General features: G+C 46.9%; 1 protein-coding gene across 1 annotated transcript in view; it reads right to left on the bottom strand.

The window, feature by feature from the left end:
- The window catches only part of BCL7A (BAF chromatin remodeling complex subunit BCL7A), an 89,654-nt gene extending 68,396 nt beyond the window's left edge, over positions 1–21,258 (bottom strand). The window contains exon 1 of the mRNA XM_069214924.1: positions 20,883–21,258. Coding sequence (XP_069071025.1) covers positions 20,883–20,974 — 92 coding nt within the window. The 5' untranslated portion in view covers positions 20,975–21,258. The remainder of the gene's footprint in view (positions 1–20,882) is intronic.
- Positions 21,259–22,139: the final 881 nt, after the last annotated feature.

Genomic DNA, 22,139 nt, shown 5'->3' with positions numbered 1-22,139 from the left:
GATGTTGAGTTTTTGCATAACTGATGTACAGAGTGTGCAACGGCAGGCAAGTTGTTACGCACACATAATAAATATTTATGTCCAATTGACTTCCCCAATTCACCCTGGGAGAAGCTGGCAATAGATCTCACCGGTCCTATGAACATATTGGGTGAACATTTATGTTTCGCTTTGGTGGTGGTTGATTACCACTCCAAGTAGGCTGCATGCGTATTTCTGAGAGAACTAAACACAAGTAGTATTATTCACTTTAAAAAAAAAAAAAAAAAATCACGGTGAAAGAGCTCCCACAGTGCTGGTCAAAGACAATGTTGTGCAGTTTAAGTCCAGTCAAATGCAAAACTTTCTGAAAGGCCTTGCGATTAAACATGTGACAACAGCTTTATATAGTCCTCAGGGGAACGGCATGATTGAGAGAGTCAACCATGCTGAACGAAACCATACAGTTATTAATTTCCTCTGGGTTGAATGCTGAAGAAAAAGTTGCAGAAAGAATCCGGAGTTATCACAATACTCCACATTCTACCACGTGTATTCCCCTTTTGTGTTCCTGCAGGGAAGGGGTTCTTTCAATAGGCTGTCTCCTCAGTGGGTGCTTGAAAGGAACGTATAGGGAGGCGATGCCTGGTCGACACTGGAGGATGTGAAGGCCAAGGTGGAAAAACAGCAAACAAGAAGCAAGAGGAGATATGACCATTTTAAAAATGTTAAGGGTGTGCAATTTGAGACTGGGGAACAAGTAAGAGTGAAGTAACCGTGGGGTGTCACGAAGGACATGTCAAAATATTTTCCCAGAACCACTGTGGAGCACGTCTCCAAACATTCTGGCAAGAGTGGGGGAGATAAGCGGTGGAAATAAAGAAATATGGCCAAAACAAGGTGTGGCATGCACAGGAGATACAATTGAGTGAAATTATGATGCATCTCTCCGCACACCTGATGAGGCGACGTCTACTCTTGGTGCTGGGATGGAAGCACCCTGCAGTTCAAGCGAGTCCCAAAGTAATGGGGCCGCGTCTCCTGGGTTCACTGCACACAAATCTAAGGGAAAGTTGTTAAACTTGAGTATTTCAAGGACTATGTATTGAAGTGGCATTCCTTGCACCTTTCCCAGCTGTTGTCCTGGCTGGGGAATTTTACATTATAAGCCAGCTATTTCTATGCATAGTTGATGTTATTTACTGTTTTTTAGGTGGTGCTTTTATGGTTTTTATGATGCATAGTGTAAGAATTAGTGAATTTCGTTTATTGTAGTTATTAATACCTTTGTTTCTGTTCATTCTTTTGTAACTATTATTATGTTTTGCTTTGTGGGGAGGGAGATGAGGTATGTCTTGTATGGTGGGTGGCTGAGAGCGTGGGTGCAATGTTGAATGGTTGCCTGGTGCTGGGCTCCAGTTCAGGAAGTTAGAAGGGAGAGTCGAGGGGGCAGGGAGACGCAGCGTGCTGTATAATGTATTAAATACATTGAGAAAACGTCATTCAAGTCTCTACATCAACAGCGGAGGGAAAGAAAATGCTGCACACAAGGTGCGTAGGAAAGAAGAGGTGTACACGAGCCATAGATGGTGGAAACAGCGGAAAAGGAAAGGAGACCTGCACACAGAAGAAAGAAAGTTACACGAAGCGGACGTGTGAAGGAAGATCTGCACACGCACTGTCCAGGCTGGACCCAGGCTCCTACACAGAAAGGGCGGAGTAATGAGCAGCTGCGCACGCGGTGTACAGGAGTAGGACACACACAAGCGGGGATCAAGACACCTAGCCCAAAAGGAACCAGAAGACAGCTTGAGCCCTTGGCAACTGACAAGGAGGGTGCCAGGAGGAGAGCTGCACACACACAGGGTACCAGGAGAAGGGGCAATGCCCCACGAGGTACCGGGAGGAAGAGCTGCTACAGGGACATACACACAAAGCATAGGCAGAGGGAGAGCTGCACACAGGGCACAGGTTGGAACTAGGAGGAAGGGCCGCACACGGCACCAGGAGGAAGAGCTGCAGAGTGGGCAACACAGGGGGCCAAGAGGGCGGAACGGCTGAACAAGCGAGGCGCGTGGAGCCCCGGGGAAGCAGCACGCACGAGGCACTGGCAGGCACGAGCAGCACCTACACAGACACAGAGCTGCACTCGCTGGGTGCAAGCAGGGGACGCACACACACGGCACAGCCAGGGGGTGGCGGCGTTCCTCAGCGATTGGGAGCGACTCGTTTTCAAACAGGGTTTTGTTTTAAGGAGGGAAGATTTTACAAAGTCGAGAAATACAAACGTGTGATCCTGACTCACAGGATAACGACGTCGGCTACGACAATAAAATGATCTCGGTTAAGAAATGTGTGGGAAAAAACGCACTCGAACATACAATTTTCTGGAAGCCTTCTTTGGAACTTCCAGCTACTCTCTGGTTGTTAAAAGCAGTCCCCAGAGGCCATTATGAGCCGCGGCCTTCATACAGGTGCTTAAAATGTCAAGCTAAGGTGTCCAAAGACAAGAAAGACTCGGGGAAGCAGAGGCAGGCAACGACAGAGGGTCATTCCCACCTGTATTCATCCACGTAAACAACCACGTGCCCCACACTGCACAGCGCCTGGAAGCACGGAAGAGAGGCGGCGGTGCTACCGGATGATGGCTAGCGATGAGGTCAGTCGAGACAGTGACAGCCAGAAATCACAGTAAGGGATCACGGGGACAGCCCCAAGGAGGCAGGGGACGGCCTCCATTAAGTGTACCCAGAGCTTTCATGCACCTCGGCAGATGTGTTCTCAGCAACCAATCAACCTTCTCCGCAGTGCCTAATAACTGAATGTCCTAATCCCAATCTGGTTTGTGCCCACTTCCTCCTCTGCATTCAATAATCTCATGCCATATGGTGACAGCCGGTCACATCTGAAGTCACATATAAACCACACAGTCGCCTTCCAGTCCTCATCAGAACCATCTTGGCGTTCTTCATTTCTACCTCCTCACCAGATCCTTCAAAAGACTCTTGCCTCGCTTCTCACTTCCACCCACAGGGTTACATTTTACCTAATCTGTAGGCTCCTGGCTTCAACGAAGACTCCCGAAATGTATTCTCAGAGTTCATAGCCAAGACAATGATTTTTTTACACAAACAAAATATATAGCTGACTTTAGTCTCCCTGAAGCCTTAACCACTAAGACCATGAAGGAAGCATTCAACAAACTCAGAACTCACCTGCAACAGAACATGTCTGCTCCAAGCGATAAACACTTGATTTAGTCACACCCAACCTCCTCACTCTCTCCTGTCTCCATCCGTTCAATCTGGACCACGACTGCTACATAGTTATAAAAAGAAAACAAGTCCTCCAAAGTTCATGAGAAGAAACATTAAGATTCCTCACAGCTACTAGGTGGAATTTGTAATGTTCCCCTCTCTCACTGCGGTAAACCAATAAGGGCCTGCACAGCTCTTCAAAAGACCCACAGCTGCCGAAAAGGCTCCCCTAAATCCCCAACAACGCTACAGCTTCAGGGATAAATCAATAGGGAGCAAACAGACCAAACAGGTGCTCCTTCTGATCGGTGTCCACCAAAAGTCCTAAATGATGTAGTTCATAAAATAGCCCCAGCTCTGACGACCCTATGTAATTCTCTTATTAATGAGGGAATTTCCCCGGGGGAATGGAAGAAAGCTTCCATCATTCCACTCTTAAAAAACTCTTCATTAGATCCCAAGTTAGAAATAAATTACAGGCCTATCTCTCAATTAACATCCCCGTCGAAGGTTATCGAAAAACATCTGAATAAAACGTTGATAGCCCATCTTGAAGAAAACAATATGCTGAACAAAGATAAGTTTAAGTTTTGACCAAACCACAGTATGGAGACTGAACAGGTAGCAGTCTCAGAACAAATAAGGTCTATCATGGATAAGGGTGGGAAGGCCAAAGTGATCCTTTTGGATCTTTCTGCAACCTTTGACACAGTGAGTCATGAGGTTCTGATAAAAAGGTTGGCAGACACTGAAGTAACTGGGTCAGCTTTGAATCTTCTGCCCGTCCTGGAAGGTCGATCACAGAAGGTTGCCATTCGGGATTTTAACTCTAAATCATTTAACCTGTTATGCAGGGTTCCTCTGCTATCAACTCTCAGCCCAATGCGGTTTAATATTTATGTGGCCCCTTTAGCTAAGCTCATTCATTCTTTCGGTTTTGCCACTGCTGCGTATGCAGATGATACCAGAATTAGATTGTATGATAGAACAACGCAGGCCTTCACAAAACGGTCGTAACCATGACCATGTTGTTTCCACGCATGCTTTTACCGCGCATGCTTTTACAACAAATTTTGCTGTAAAAGCATGCCTAGTAAAGGCATGTGTGGAAACATCATGCATGGCTCTATCATACAACACCCCCACCCACCCTAAGGCCCAAAAGAACCCCCACCCCTAATACCTAAACTTCCCCGACCCCCACCTGCTCTGAGTTCTAAAAAAGAAAATACTATCCTAACCCCCCCACCCTCTTCATTAGAAACTTAACTACCCCAATCCCCCACCCACCATGAACCCTAATAAAACAAATCTACCCTGACCCCTGCCACATAAAACAAAACTACCCTGACCGCTCCACTCGCCCTAAGTCCTAAAACATTTCCCCCTCAGTAAACTACCCAACCCCACCGCCCACCGTAAGCCCTAAATTCGCCCACCCCTAAAAACTACCCACCACCCCTGCCCCTCTTACCTCACCGTGCCCTCTCCCGATCCTTTCTCCTCGTCTCTCCTCCAACAGTTCCTTAAGCCTTTCCCCACCCCTTTAAAAATAAACTACCCCACCCTAAGCCCTAAATGAAAATAACCGAAACCCCCACCCCGCTCCTAAAAAATAAAATAGCCCGACCTCCCCACCCTAAGCCCTAAAAAACGAAATACACAAACCCCTCCACACTGCCCCTAAAATATATATTTTTAAAATCCTGACACCCCAAGCCCTTAATCCACCCCACACCCCTACAAACTACTTCTGCCCCAGCCCCATTTACCTCACCGAGTCCTCTCCCGATCCACTCTGCCCTTTTCTCTGCCTTAACCATGCATACGTGTAATTTGGCACATGTGTGGTTAAGGCACATAAAAAGGCAGTCGTCATTCCAGCAATCCTGGTTATGCTTGCGTGGAAAATGTCTGCGTTGTTCAGGATGTTTCCCCCAAACAGTGGTATCAATTTCCAGTAACATGAAGGAGGTGGCAGACCGATTTAATGGATGTACGGTAGCAATAGACAATTGGATGGCCAATAATTACCTAAAGCTGAATGCCCAGAAAACTGAAGTTCTCATTTTTGGGAAGAAGGACAATTTCTGGGGTCACGCTTGGTGGCCAGAGTCTCTTTGCACGATTCCAATGCCAGCAACAAAAGTAAGGAACCTAAGTGGAATCTTCGATTCAGAGCTATCATTTGAGGCCCAGATTAACACATTAACTTCGGCATGCTTTATTATTTAAAAAAAAACATTGAAGGAAGTGTTACCTTTCATTCCTCCTGACTTGGAAAAAATAGTGTTTTGTTAATCTGGTCTAGGCTCGACTACTGTAATGCCCTGTACATGGGCATTAAACAGAGACCTTTAAACAAGCTACAGATGCTTCAAAATGTGGCCTGCCATTTGCTGAAAAATATTTTCAAATATAGTTCTGTAGCTAGCGCTCAAAGAGTTACGCTAGCTTCCGGTGAGGAAGAGAATCATGTTTATGGATTTGTGCCTGGCACACAAAGCACTACATGGGTCAGGCCCAGAATATTTCAGAAGTTCAGATGGTACTTGCCTAATAGGTCCCTGCGGTCTGCCCTGGCCAGATCTGTAACAGTTTATAGTACCAGGAAAGTGACTTGGGGCAGACGAAGTTTTGTTTATTCTACATGTGTTCCCTGGAACAGGCTGCCCCAGCATATAAAAAGTAAAACGAATTTACTTTGTTTTCGTAAACATCGTTGTTCTCCCTCCCTACACAATAGGGGCTGGGCGTTATACCAGCTCTTAGAGGTCTGTGTTTGGACTTCTAACTTCACTAGCACCAAGATGCCTTCTGGGCATTTGCCGCTTTAGAAGTTGGCCAATCCAATCAATCAAATCTAAAGCTTGGAAAAGATTGATATGCTGCCTTGGAAAATCATGTGAGAGATCAATAACGTACACTATCGGTACGGGAAGAGTTCTATCAGGTGTCCTATAGCTAGCTTTTGGGAGAAATAAATAAGGGGCCCTATAGCTACTTGATAAAATCAATAAGGTGCAACTGGAAGATATCAATAGGGTGGCCTGGAATCTAATTTGAAAGTTTAATCAGGTGCCCTATAGTTCTAGGGAGAGATCAATCAAGTAGCCTATGGTTACCAGTGGAGCTGAATTAAGAGCCCTGGAAGCTACTGGTAGAGCCCAATAAGGTGCCCTGGTAGTTAGTTTTAGAGCTCAATAAGGTGCTCTATAGCTATTGGCAAGGATGAATAAGGGGCTCTACGGCTGTTGGTAGACATGAATAGGACACCCAGTAGCTATTGTGAGATGAATATGGTACCCAATAGCTCTTGGTAGACATGAATAATGTTTCCTAAAGCTATTTGTAGACATGAATAAAGTGTCTTAAAGCTACAGGTAGAGATGGATAGAATGCCCTACACTTGTTGGTAGAGATAAATAAGGTCTCCTGAGGAGACTGCTATAGGAGAGTTCACATCCAGCCAGCTCTAAAAGACCTGCACTGACTGCCTGTTAAAGAACATGTGAGATTCAAAGGCTAGGTCCAATCTCGTAGCGTTATTTACCATAAAGGCCCCTAGTTCTTGTCCAACAGATTTACTGTGTATCAACCGGTCAGGTCACTTCAGTCTTCCAACTCCCCGCCGGTGGTAATTCCGCAATTCAGAAAGAAAAAGTAGGGGTGGCAGCTCCTACCGTTACAGATTCGTGCCACCGGGGGAAGTCTGATCTTCAAGAAACTTCTCAAGACAAAGCTCTTTGGTACCTTTTATTTGTTGGGTCAAGATCTTACTGAGCGCTGGGACACTCTCTGAGTATCTGTTGTGCTAAATAGTAGTAATATTAATAATAAAAATAATAATAATGTGCACTATGGACGTTGGTAGAGATGAAAAGGATGTGCAATAGCTATTGGTGGAAAATGAATATAGTTTCCTAAAACTATTAGTAGAAATTAGTAATGTTCCCTAGATCTATGATAGGGATGAATACGTTGCCCCACGGCTATTGACAGAGATAAATAGCGTGGCCCATGGCTATTGGCAGAGATGAATAAGGTGACCCATGGCTATTGATACAGATGAATAGGATGCCCATTGGCTGTTGGTGCAGATGAATAGGATGCCCAATAGCTATTGTTAGACATGGCTATGAGTAGACATGAATATGGCGCAATATAGCTATTGGTAGAGATGACTCGTGCCCAAAAGCTGTTGGTAGAGATGAATAGGGTTCCCTAGAGCTGTTAGTAGACATAAAAACTGCCCTATAGCCACTGGTAGAGAGATTAATGAACTGACCTTCGACTACTGGTGGAGAGGAGTAAACTGCCTTGTGGCCACTTGTAGAGATGAATAAACTGCCCTATGGCTACTGGTAGAGATGAATAAACTACCCTTCACCCACTGGTAGATATATGAATAAACTGCCCTGTGGCCACTGGTAGAGATATGAATAAACTGCCCTGTGGCCACTGGTAGAGATATGAATAAACTGCCCTGTGGCCACTGGTAGAGATATTAATAAACTGCCCTATAGCTACTGGTAGAGATGAACAAACTGCCCTATGGCTACTGGTAGAGATGAATAAACTGTCCTACTGCCACTGGCAGAGATGAATAAACTGCCCTTCAGCCACTGGTAGAGATATTAATAAACTGCCCTGTGGCCACCGGTAGAGATATGAATAAACTACCCTACGGCTACTGGTATAGATGAATAAACTGCCCTACGGCCACAGGTAGAGATTAATAAACTGCCCTATAGCCACTGGTAGAGAGATGTAAAAACTGCCCTACGGCCATTGGAAGAGATGAATAAACTGCCCTACGGCCATTGGAAGAGATGAATAAACTGCCCTACTGCTAATGGAAGAGATTAATAAAATGCCCTAAGGCCACAGGTAGAGGGATGAATAAACTGCCCTATAGCCACTGGTAGAGATGAATAAACTGCCCTACGGCCACTGGTAGAGATGAACAAATTGCCCTATTGCTATTGGTAGAGATGAATAAACTGTCCTATAGCCACTGGTAGAGATGAATAAACTGCTCTGTGGCCACTGGGAGAGATGAATAAATTGTCCTACTGCTACAGATGAATAAAGTGCCCTGTGGCTACTGCTAGAGAGATTAATAAACTACCCTACGGTCACTAGTAGCTGAATAAACTACCCTATAGCTACTGTAGAGATTAATAAACTGCCCTATGGCTACTGCTAGAGATTAATAAACCGCCCTGTGGCCACTGCTATAGATGAATGAGATGAATAAACTGCCCTGTGGCCACTGGTAGAGATGAATAAACTGCCCTATACGCTACTGGTAGAGATCTATAAACTGCCCTACGGCCACTGGTAGAGATGAATAAACTGCTCTATGGCTACTTTTAGAGATGAATAAACTGCCCTATGACCACTGGTAGAGATTAATAAACTGCCCTATAAGCTACTGGTATGGATGTATAAACAGCCATGTGGTCACCGGTAGATGAATAAAGTGCCCTATAGCTACTGTACAGATGAATAAACTGCCATATGGCTACTGCTAGAGAGATGAATAAACCGCCCTGTGGCCACTGGTAGAGATGAATAAACCGCCTTATAGCCACTTGTAGAAAGATGAATAAGGTGTCCTGAAAGGTATCGAGAACGATGACTTAAGTCTCCAACTGCAGCGATGCTCTGTAAACAAAGGTGTGGGAGGCTCGCGCTCATTTCTGAGGCTGCAGAGGGAGTGATGGGGGCGGGCAGCTGAGGGGGCGCAGCCGCGCGCCGCCTCCCTTCACGCGCCGGAAGCGCCGGTCATTGGCCCCGCCGCGCCCTCAGCCCCTCGCGCAGTGTTTACTACAAGCACGCGGGCAGTGTTTGAACACATGGCCGTGGAAAGCTGCCAGCCAATCAGGAGGCGGCTGGGCGCCGCGAGCGCACACCGGGCGCTGCCTGGCAGCGCATCAATGGCAACGAGCAGAAGGCGCATCTCGAGCCGGCGCCGCCGGTGGCATCGAAGGCTGGGAGCCCGTGGACAGGAGTTATGGAAACTTTCAGAACCGCGTCGAGCACAGGAATACATCAAGGGAAAGCAGCGACCTCAAGCTGCCGCAGCAGCGGGTTTCGTTATGGCGAGATGATTGTTACAGTGCAGACACGGGGACGCTGTAAATGTACAAAAAAATTAAATAGAACTGTGAAAACGGCGGGAGTGGAGATGGCGAGCACTCCCCACGGCAGGCTGTGTCTTGGCAGAGTACTAAGGGCCTCCTTCCTTGGTCGTTCTACTGCGGCTTCTGAAGGTGGCTACAAGAGACAGCCAACGGCCGATAGAGTCTACTGTGGTTCCCAAGAAGTGGAACAGAAGGTGGCACCAGGCTGGTACAGTCTACTATGGTTTCTAAATACTAGGTAAAAAAAAAAAGGCAGACCGGGCCTGTGCAGCCTACCACGACTTAGTGATACCACAACAGAAACGTCTGGAAAATGTGGCCACAAAAGGCGGCCACCACGACAATACAGTATACCAGAGTATCTAAAATGTGGCAACAAAAGTGTCAACTAGCCCATTAAAGTCTATCATGTTTTCTAAAATGCGGGTTCAGAAGGGGGCATTAAGCCAATTTTGTCAACCATGGTTTCTACATAGTTGCCACAGAAAGAGGAGACACTGGGTCCGCTCGTTTACCTTGGTTTGTAAAAAAAAAAAAAAAAAAAAAAGTGGTTACTGACGGCATGCACCAGGCAGACACTCTGCCAGTCACCGCTCCTGTAATCTCCAGGTTTTCCAATACTGTCTCACGCACTCCTGCTCTTTGAGAGTCCTGGGCTTTTTTTTTTTTTAAAACGCGTCCTTCTTGCCCGCTACTTTTATGTACGATGCCCTTCTCACACTTGTCAGAGAGTTTCTGAGAACAAGCAATGCCACACAACTGAAGCATGCTGCCATGCTGCACTAACAGGAAACCTAGGCTTGGTGACCCCAAGGACAACGATAACCACAAGATCATGGATTGTCCAGGCTACAGCCCAAAAGCTCTCTAACCATAGCATACCTTGCTAGTATCCTCTTATTTCACATCATTATTTGCACGGACTGTTTAGAACTGGTTATTGGTTAATCTGAGCACAGTCATTCAAGGGTCCTACTTCGTGCACCCCTCTTACACACCCGTCAATACAACTTGCACTCAACTGCAATGGTACGATACACCAGCACCACTTGCAACTACAGAATGATATCTGGATAGCTCGATCCATTCACAGTGGCAACCTATGCGAAACTGGAATCGCAGGAATACCTAATGCTGTCCGTATCTTGGGAAAACAAACTTTAATTTCTACGACTTCAGCACGGCCTGTTTGACAAAGGCAAAATCATCCAAAATTGGAAGTATGCTAGGGTTAAAGCAACCTTCTGCTTCTGCTCATACCACAATGAAACACTGGGGCATGTTCTTTGTGTTTGCCCTTTCTTTGAGAGAGAAGGAAACTTCTCAAGCCTTCCAACTGCGAATTGAAATGCTATATCACACTGTTTTCAAGGAAAGGACTGCAGGGTAACAGCCAGATTTGCACCCAACAAATGCAAATCTTTGCCATTGTGAAGGACTTAACTTTACAAGCAGATGCCTTAAACTGTATCACTTCTCCAAAGGACCTCTGCAACCATCTCTCTCAATTCTTCAGCAACAAAATTCCCACCATTTACAGCAACTTCAACTTGCAACTAGACCTCACTACACACCCCGATCTTATCCAATGAATCAATTCTAACCTCAAGGCCCATCATCACCCCAGAAGAAACCGCTGCCAACATGAAGTTCATCCACTCAGGGGGCCCCTCAGAACCCTGACCCCACCTCACCAAATGACTGCAACCAGTCAGTGCCATGCTCACACCCATTCTGACTGCCTCTACCTCTTCCACAACCTTCCCAGATGCTTAGAAATACAACTGTCCTCCCATTGCTGAAGAAACACTCCACAGACCCTTAACCCTTGCCAACTACAGGTAGCTCTTTCTGCTACCATTCATGGCCAACATCTTACAGAGAATCACCAACAGACGCATTACCAAATACTTTAACAATCACCAACTTCTCAACACCACTAAGTTAGATTTCAGACCCAACCACAGCAAAGAAACTGGCCTTGCCGCTGCCTGGGATGACATCCACTTGATTCTGGACAAAGGAGACATGGCAGCCTTCACCCTCCTGGATTTTTCAGCAGCATTTTACATGGTCTCCTACCCCATCCAACACCTACAGGACATCGGAATCCAAGGACACATACTCTGATGGGTCTGCTCCTTCCTGCCTGGAAGGTCGGTTAGCCTGGCACCGTATACCTCAGATACCCGCTACCTGATCTGCAGAGTTTTGCACGGATGCTTCCTGAGCATAAACCTCTTCAAATAGCCAGCATCATCCGCATTCACAACATCAACACCCTTTCCTAAGCCGAGACGCAACTCATTCTCTTCCTCACTGATAGGACGCCCAGTATCCGGATCAGGTTCAATACCTGCATGACTGAAGTCACCTACTTGATGAAGCCCAAGGGCCTGAAGCTAATTAGAGCCAAGACCGAAAACGTGATCTTCGGGAAGAACACTTCACTGTGGGACGCCACCTGGTGGCCAGCAGAGGTAGTCAATGCAGACACCACCTTATGATTCCATACCCTGAATATGCTGGGGAAGATTTTCAAACGGCTCGCAATCAGCACCTGGAAAACCGTCATGCATCCCCTGCGCACAAGCAAGCTGGACTAAGGGAACACCCCCTATGACAGGATCAACAAAAAACTCACCAGAAGGCTGCAGACCATTCAAAACTCAGTGGCCAGAATCACTCTAACCGTCCCACATCAGACCACACTTGAAGAAGCTCCACTGCCCCCCACCCCATTTACAAACTAACACAATTAAAACTCCTCACACACACTTTCAAGGCACTACATAACACTGGAACAGCATATCTCAACAATCGCATCTGTTTTCACAAACCTTCCAGACACCTACGCTCCTCTGGATTCCTACTTGCACAAATCACATGCATCCAGAAAACCTGATCCAGCACTCGAGCCTTCTCCTACTTCGCTTTTAGTGTGGAACGGCCCTTCCACTACACACAAGAGCGTCTTCCAAACTTCTTGAATTGTGCAAAAAAGCTGAAGACTAGGCCCTAGGTTTGGCTTGACCTGCACCTGCTCAGCACCAGGACACGTTCCAGGGTGACACTGCGCTCTATAAATCTGCATAACATAACATTGAGAGCCAGCACTATAGCGGGTGCAAGTGTTTCTTTTTACCATAACACTGGATAATTTTACTGCAGTAATATATTTTATACAATGATGGTCAGATGGATATGATCATCTAATGTGATATGGTTTTAAAAGTCAAATTAAGTCACTACTGCTAACATCTGGATAGACACCTTCCACAGTGCACTGAAAAAATACAGTTCTTTAAGAAATCAAGAATATTCTCAGCTGGGCTTGGCATTTAAGGGGCAGAATAAAGCCAAAGGTAAAGCTGGAGTTATTCAAACAAAAGCACATTTCCCCATCCCTCCCCCCCCCCCCCCCCCACACACACACACACAAAAATGGGTCAGAGTAGACTACTGCCATCAGGGATAGATCACTGAATGCCTTTCAGACTGAGAAAGCACACACAAGCGCAAAATCGGGGGGACAGCCGATTAACAGGAGGTGTTTATAACTCGCACAAATAAATCACAGGCGGCAAATCCTGCACCAACCACTACCTCACCAAACACCCCTCATACTCCCCTTTACACATCCAACACCTTTTAAGACAAAATTGTATAGTGCAATACTGCCGACAGCAAGACTTCGGAAGGCTGCCCGGTGCATGGACCTTCACTCAAAGGCCTCAACAAGCCCATCTCATATTGTAGTAATATTAACCATACACGCCGACAGCAGCGCCCAGAAGCTCGAAGTGAGTCGGAGGGCGACGTGACTTATCACGGTTCGAGAATTCTACAACACTGAAAGCACCGGAATCCAGGAGCCGCTGCCTATGATGGGCACTTGCACCCACCACTGCCAGCCTCACGCTGGACACCAATTCAGCTACCAATGGCTTAAGCGGTGCAGCGCCTACCGTGAAGTAAACGATTTCTGGAATATTTCAAGGGCAATCTCTACCCTTCTGTACATCCACTTTCTCTCTCTCGCTCAACCAAACTAGTATGTGGGCACAATAGTCTCTGGAAACTAAACTGAAAATCTGTATATAACAAAAAGTCAGTGTGTGAGCTCTGCACAGACCCCCTGGCCCACCCCCGTTTTTTAACACCAATAAAAGTCCCTAGCTAGGCCAACAAGATGTGGCTGCTCACCGCGAGCAGTGATGTAGACATCTGGTGCGAACTACGCTACATACACTTCACCCTGACAAGGCAAACCTAGACTTTCATCCTTCCAAGGTCAATGAACAGTGGACCATTAATTCGGGTGACTAACACTTGCTTAGAGTGCTTGGTAACCAGCAAAAAACTGTGAGATGAGCCTATTGACGCTACAGTATCGCCTACTGATACAATTTAGTAAAGTGCCCTTTGTAAGTGCCAATCAGGTTAACACAAAATAAAGGCAGAACCTCATTAATACTTAACACTGTCAAATACCCTCAACCCGGCCAGTGCTACAAGAGTCAGCCGCACCCACACCATGGCCAGAAGCCCAACGTAACCCCTTGGGAAGCTGGGGGCGCTTCTACCGGGCCGGCAGGTGTACTCGAAACAGGTACAGAAACCCATATCAGTTTAAAAGCACATCATGTGAAACTGAAATTCTTACAGGAGCAAAGAAAACGCATCATTGGCTTCAAATAACTGCAAGCGGAACACCTAGTTTAAACACGGGTGACTAAAAAAAATCAACAAGGAACATAAAGCACTGGCAAAGTAAAGTAGTGGCCTAGCAGCCCAGGCACTGGAGGGCCCTTCTTTTTACATGGATGTGCAGCCACTTACTTAACGGCTGAAATAGGCTGATATACAGCCCTACACCATATGTTGTTTTGGGCCGTAGCAAAATGTGAATGACCTTTGAACAGACCAATGAATGAAGAGGCCTGACCCAAAGCTCCTGTATTTATGAAACAATAAAAATAAGGCGATCTTTAGGCCGTAGTTAAAAACGATACCCTAAGCCCAAATCATTGTCCAGCACATTCCACTACTGCAGGTCTTCCCAAAAGTAACCTCCCCATCCACCCCGAAGACCTTCCTTTAGTGGGCTACTGCTGACATCATCATTCAATAAGTCAGTTATCTTTATCTGTACATCAAAACACCACCCAATCCGATCCAGAGCACTGGGGTGAGATGAATGATACGATATCAGTGCTGGAGTCCATCCCAACGAAGGCACTGCACAGGCTTCCTACCAGTGCCCGGGTAACCCGTGGCATTCTCTGCCTCTCCCACAAACACGTGAACGTGAAAGTCCCCGGATTCCTCTCCACCAAAACAAAACGCTACAGCTCCAGAAACTCACTCCGGCCAGCAAACCACAACTTATTCTCAGCCCCAGCTCAACGAGCAGCACAGAACCTGTCAGGCACCGGATACGGACCACGTGTACTATGAACATTCGGTCTGAGACAATCCACCTCTTAAAACATAATTAGACCTCTCACTAAACTCTGTGGACTCAGCACTTCAAAGAAGCGTCATGGTCTTTCAGTTTCCGAGGCGCTTTAACAGGACTCTCCATAATTAATCCATCTCACTAGACACAGTAAATATTGGTTGAGGAAGAAATTCGAGCTTGTTAAACGCAGTCTCTACCACTTTCTGCACCAAAAAGGTGGTCTCCTAAAAGTCCCAACGCATTCCAGTTCCACCAGGTCGACGCACATTTCCACCGACCACGACTCTTTCAGGTACACAATGCCTTCGTGGAAGACCGACTGCATCCTAACAGGCCTGCATGTCCTGGCATTTATCTCACAACCCAGAATAAACCCTTCTGCTTGGGTTTAACTATTTAATGACCACTTAGCAGCAGCACATGGGGCATCAACCTTCAGTGACTATTTCCCCTCAGAGCTGGTGGCTGGTTCTTAGGGCATCTGAGTTGGTGGCGGCTGTATTAGCATTGTCAAAGCAAAAACCACATCTCACGAGCTCACAGAATACCACCTGGTTAATACATTACAGTTCATTTATGACGATTACAGAGCCATTAAACATATACACAGAACAATTACATATATGCAATAATATAATAAATAAATATAAGCAACAATATAAAATGGCAGCAAGAGCATATAGATTAAAAAAGCCATATATTAGGCATGAAAATCTAAAATATGTCACAAGGTCATCGAATATTAAATCCTGTACAGTGCAGATTGGTCCCCCTAACTGTGTCTGTCAATATAATGGTTCACCATTCAAACTTCTAGGTATCAGATGAAGCAACACCGCTAAGTTGTGTGTGCCGTGCCGATAAATATTTTGAGAGGGCAAAGATTGCAGGCTCCGAGGTGTCAAAAATAGATAACCTCAGAGAAACCTCGTACCATGCATGTCAACATTTTCTTAGCCAAGGTATTAGGTGTTTTCACAGGCTCGTCCTATCATATGGGCAGAAGGAAAGAAGATGCCCCTCATCTGTTGTAAAGGGGCAGAACAGAAACAATCCACATGGGTTCATACTTTTTGTGCTTCCTGTGCTGTCCTGTGTGTGGTTGGGTCAGCTGGGGGCAAAGCCCCCACTCGAAATTGCAGCACCAGTCTCTTGGCTTCTTGGGGCGTCATAATTAGGATGATTTTCAAGACTGGGTTTGGTTGTATGCATGAGAGTTAATGGTCCAGTGTTTGGACCAAGGAGTCCCAACTGATATCAGACAAAATTTCAACCATTTTTGATTTTCACTGCTCTTGATTGACATAACTTCTCCAAGGGCAGCTCTATACATGCCAAGTTCTTTGCTACTCCATATACGAACCCAGTGCATTGAGGGATTAAGAATGAAACTAGCAATTATTACATGAATTTGAACAATACAATACGTTTCCTTGAGTTACTGTCTCCCCAGTTTTCTCGATACCGAAGATTTCCCGATTTCTTTGTGGGAGTCTGGTCTGGGGAATGCACATTGGAGCTACTAGACCCCACCAACCTCTAGGATCACCAATGGACTCAAACAGTCTCTGTTTTCGGGAACCAAAACTTCTTGGCCTCATTCTATTTGAAGACACATCCATATCTCTTAAGAAGATATAAAGCAGGAGAGAGGTTCCCACTCTCCTTCGCCTGAGGATGGACTGCTTCTATCACTTGTTGACAGCTCAATTCCCAAAAAATCTCACTGCAGAGATGTGGTCTTTCCTCTGACGTAGAAGGTCTATGCCAGGGAAGGAGGCGGGCGAGGAGATTGTGCTCGGTGCCTAGGGTATCACACTGTACGCTGAAGTTGCTCTACTGGAGTCGTGCATGCCTGTTTCTTCGGTCTTCCTATGTGCACAGTGCAGATTTGAGGTGTGCCACCTTGCACTGCCCCTGGCATACCATCATCAGTGAAAGGCCTTTAGCTTGGAATACTCTCTGATTTGTCCCTATTTGCTACATGGCCAACAAGATGGGAACAACAAGATCCAAGTATTTATACAAATAAATCGGCAGTTGATGAAGGGACCCTTGTTTGTCAGTCTTGAATAAAGGGAACCTATCAGCACTGACAACGATGCAATCAGTGGGAAGGCTTAAGGCAGAGAAAGATCTTTGCGGACGCTTTTCTGCAGTGATGTGATTCAAAGCACCCAAAAATTACTTTTAAAAAGCATACACTTCTCAACTACACTTCTGGAATGTAGGGACACCCTGGGAAAACAGTTCTAATGAATATTTTAATTCAGTGTTGTACCGTTTTATTTACAAATATGATGACAGGTTTTGGGAAAACACCAAACGCAGAGCAGCAACTTTTGAAAAGTCTAGAAGTCAACCATGGAGCCCATGCCTCTGTCAATGAGGACTGCTGCGCATCATAGTAGCAGCGGAAGAGGGTTGATTCACAGGTCTAGTCAGTTGCGCCAAAACGTTAGAATATTTTAAGGACGGAGCACCGGGAACAGAGAGGAGCGAGGCACTGCATATGTCATTTTGGAGTGAATCAGATAATACTAACATTGATGGGACACTCCTGCTTGTATGTACCACATTTTCAGGGTCTGCTTGACTGTGTTCGTCTGCCCCGTTTAAGGGTTGGCCCTGTGCTGCTGGTTTATAACAGAGTGTTTTTTCTGGGGCCGGCAGAATAAACGAACAACTCATATTTGGTATTCTTTGCAGGCTTTTTGGCAAACCTCAAAGTCTCAACATTTTGGTTCGCTCGACAAGTCCTGGAACGAGGATCAGAGCCATTCTTGGAAGGACGCAATTCCTGTGCTCATTTATACTCCTGGCGATGCCAAATTTCTGTTTAGCATTTCTTCTCATCTTTGGATTTTCCAATGTATCCATTATGGCTACAGTTTGGGAGAAGATAAGTCTTAAAAATCAAATTTCCATGCATGTTGCTACTGGCCGTGCCGGCTTCGGTTTTTCAATCTGGGGACCTCCACTTCCCTTCGCTGTGGCCTCACTATGCTCTAAAATGGCCTTAAAGCAATTGGTTGGGGGCAGAACATCCCTTCCCTCACAAGCAGCTGCTCTTCCCAGTCTCCTGGCTTGCTCCTGGCTTGCTCCCAAAGCAGCCCCCCTCATTTGGAAAATGAGAACCACTGACCCATGTGTGGCTGGCCTGGTAGAACCACGATGTTTTTTCTTCCTCAAAAATAATTTCTGGAATTTTCCTCAAGCCATTCTAATGGGGCCTAAGTGTGGAAGTGACCACTGATGGAATTTTGCAGACTACCAATCACAGGCTGGGAGACTCTGTATTTTGGTTGTGACTGGGGGATAAGCAGCCATGTCGGATCTCTTTTTCTTCTCTGCTGCAGTATGGTTGGATGTCACCTTCTCTCCCTTGATGGATCAACCATCTTTCCCTCTCTCGTATATAGAACCCAGATACTGTGATTACTTAAAACTTGCAGTGTAATTGTTGGTGCTTGCCAAAACACAAGTAGGAAATCTGCTTCTGCCTAGCTCACTCAACAAAGCTTGATCTGCTAAACGTTATTCCAAAGACGGATCACACCAGTCCTGCCACTGTTCACATGATGTCTTCCTCTACATTAGAAACTCCTATCGGTTTCAAGTTATGGGACATTTCTTACACAGCACTTAACGTCCAGCAGCTGTCCTACCAAACAACAACCTATTACTGAAGGCTCAAAATGTTGTAAGTGGCAAGGAGTTTGGCATCTAAACACAACCAAGACAAACATGGCTCAGAGTCCAATTTAAATGAGTGGTAAAGTAAGCAGATCATTCTCATGGAGTTAAGCCCTCCTTTCTGGAATACTTTCAAAAAGCTCCATAAATGGAACAGCCAGAGTGAAACGTGTGTCAGCAATATACACACGCATCCTTTAGTTTTGAGCCAGGATGCTGACCTGTTTTAGTCTCAGAAGTAATTTTGGTTGGAAAAATGGTTTGGACCCCATAAACAATCCATGAAAAAACCACTTGTGTGAACTTTGAATCAATCTAATCCCACTTAGTAGGAAGGTCACGGCCAGTAAGGTGAAAGCACCCCCCTGCAGCTTTGCACGACCATGACTAAGCGGCGGCAGTCCCGGACTAATTGCTAGCTACAGACCCTTTGCACTGCTCAGTTCAAGGCAGAGACCTTCTTCAAACTATGAGAAGCACAAATGCCAAAATGACACCTATTCAGAAACTCCACTTCATTTGTAGAGTGGCCCGCGATCCAACGCAAAAAACAAACTAGGGAGAGCGCGACTGGCGCAAGATTAAACGGAGAATCGGCGAACGCGGAGCTTCAGTAGAGATCCCTTTGATGGCTCGGGACTCAAGATCAATTCCCATCAAAAGCAGATGCATGCGCCTGCAGCCTTTGTCTCAAAAAGAGACACCAACTGCTGCCCCAGATGCACCGCTGAGAACAAGCCCGAGTTACTGTGGCGATTTCAGCGGGGCGAAAAGAAATCTCCAAATGCATACTGTGCTAGGAGCTGTGAAAATACCCCCTAAATGTTCCGATTGTAAAGTTGAGGCGAGTAAACTAGACAGGAGCAATATGAAATCAAACATAAAAGCAGGAACGAATCCCCACCCCCACTTAAGCCTAAACCCCATACGCAGAACCTAAGATACGACGCATTTTACTTGAAATATTACGATATAACGTACGGTAATATAAAAGATCTATTGTCTGTTCTCCGAATCACATTATCTCCGCTTGTTCCAGCGAGGGCATCTACTTATCTCAATGGAGATTGGGGCGGAGCCAGCATAGGCAAATTAACACATAAATATACCCACAGTGCATCACATCACTGCATCGCTCGTATGCTTCTTCGACATAAAAAGATTGGGCATCGTTCAGACATAAGATGGAAGCAAATGATCCAACCGTGTTGAGCACTTTAATTAATTAATGAAAGCTGGCATTAGGATTGATTGTCCCCAAAATACATAATGCGATTTAAAATATTTCCAAAAATCGCTTTCCGGTTAGTAAGTTCGCTAACTAACTTTCTCGCAGGAAAAAAACGAGCCCAGCATCGTCTCCCTGTTGTCTATGGAAAATAAATCGTGTCATTGAATTATTTCCTTCCTTTGGCTGGTTGTTTTTTTTAATGTTTAAAGAGCGTACGGTCTCTCTCCGAGCCTACGTTACATTTATTATTTAAAACTAATAAAGATTTATAAAAAAAATCTTAAAAAGGGGAGCCGCTTTCCCCCATCCGAACACTTACAGCAAGCAATAAGAACCATTGCAAAAGAGGGCTGAGTAAGCATTGTAGCTGGATTGAATGGTATGAGACAAAAAAAAAAAAAAAAACACCTGGCATTTAAATCGGTTCCTCGCGCATTTGAGCAGAAACAGCAGGAAAACTCCACGCGCTGGTACCCTCAGCAAGTTTGAGAAGAAAACTAGTTGAGCAAGAAAATCTCCAAAACATGTATTTTCTCCCTCCCCGATCTCTGATGGAATCAATGAGGCGGGGTTGGATTTTTCCAGGGAATGGCCGAGTTCTGGCGAGAGTGTCCTTCTAGCCGCTGGAGGGGGTGCGGATGGGTGATCCTCGGGAGGGACTGGGGGTGGTGTGGGTCTGTTTTGGGGGGCGCGGGGGGCTCTGCCCGTGGCTGCCATGCAGCACTTCCTCCTCCCTCAGCCCCCATCTTTCTTTTCTCTCTCCCTGCTCGGAGGGAGGGAGAGTGAGAGAGAGAGGGCAGCTCTCGGCTCCAGCCAAAGCGCTAAATTTAAAAACCACCACCAACCAAAAAAAAATTAAGCGAGGGAAGGAGTCAGCGCGGCGCCCGGGGACGGGGAGGACCCGGGGGCGGCCTGCCGCCGGGGCTCCTGCGTGAAACGGCTCCCAGGCGGGGCGTGGGGGCCGCGCCGGCCGGGGCGAGGGGGTGGCACCGCGCGCCTGGGATCCCCGAGGGGAGCGCCTCGCCCCCCCGGCCCGGGGCCGCCCCGCGTCCTCCGGGGCTGGAGGATGCAACCCACACCCCCCCCGGCTCCCCCGCCCGGCTCACCATTTCCTGACTTTCTCGATGGCTGCCATCACCCGCTTGATGTCATCCTTCGCCCGGCTCCGGGTCTCGGCCCGCACCGAGCGTCCGGACATGGTGCGCCGCTCTGTGCCGCCGCGGGGTGAGGGGGGTGCGGGCAGCGCGGCCGGTGCCTCTCGCTCGCTCGCTCCGGCGCACGCACCGCACTCACTCACACACACACACAAAGCCTGGAAGTGCTGCTCCTCCCGCGCCTGCGCCCCGGCTCTGCTCACACTGCATGCAGGCCCTGGGCAGGAATCGCACGCACTGCAGGCCTGAGCAGGAATCGCATGCACTGCACAGGGGAGGCAGGCAGGAGCCGGGCGCTGCAGGCCCGGCGAGGACTGGGGCTCTGCGGGAGTCGTGCGCTGGGAACGGGAGGGAGGCAGGAGCCTTACTTACGCCGCGGGGCTGGCAGAAATAACACTGTATAGAGGAGGAGGTCCAAGATCACACACTGCGAACAGGAGGGAGGCTTGAGCCTTACTCACAGTGCAGGCTGTGGAAGAAATAACACCGCATAAGGGAAGAGGTCCAGGATCACACACTGCAAACAGGAAGGATGGTTGACCCTTCACTGCAGGCTGTGGCAGAAATAACACTGCACAAAGGAGGAGGTCCAAGATCGCACACTGCAAGCAGGAAGGAGGTTTGAGCCTTACACTGCAGGCTGTGACAGAAACAACACTGCATAAAGGAAAAGGTCCAAGGTCACACACTGCAAATAGGAAGGAGGGTTGAGCCTTATACGGCACGTTCTGGCAGAAATAACACCGTATACAGGAGGGATGCTTGAGCCTTACTCACAGTGCAGGCTGTGGAAGAAATAACACCGCATAAAGGAAGAGGTCCAGGATCACACACTGCAAACAGGAAGGATGGTTGACCCTTCACTGCAGGCTGTGGCAGAAATAACACTGCACAAAGGAGGAGGTCCAAGATCGCACACTGCAAGCAGGAAGGAGGGTTGAGCCTTACACTGCAGGCTGTGACAGAAACAACACTGCATAAAGGAAAAGGTCCAAGGTCACACACTGCAAATAGGAAGGAGGGTTGAGCCTTATACGGCACGTTCTGGCAGAAATAACACCGCATACAGGAGGGATGCTTGAGCCTTACTCACAGTGCAGGCTGTGGAAGAAATAACACCGCATAAAGGAAGAGGTCCAGGATCACACACTGCAAACAGGAAGGATGGTTGACCCTTCACTGCAGGCTGTGGCAGAAATAACACTGCAC

Source organism: Pleurodeles waltl, chromosome 11 (assembly GCF_031143425.1).
Source record: "Pleurodeles waltl isolate 20211129_DDA chromosome 11, aPleWal1.hap1.20221129, whole genome shotgun sequence".
Lineage (NCBI taxonomy): Eukaryota > Metazoa > Chordata > Amphibia > Caudata > Salamandridae > Pleurodeles > Pleurodeles waltl.
The sequence above is the reverse complement of the archived record's forward strand: the minus strand, read 5'-3'. Positions and strand labels throughout refer to the sequence as shown.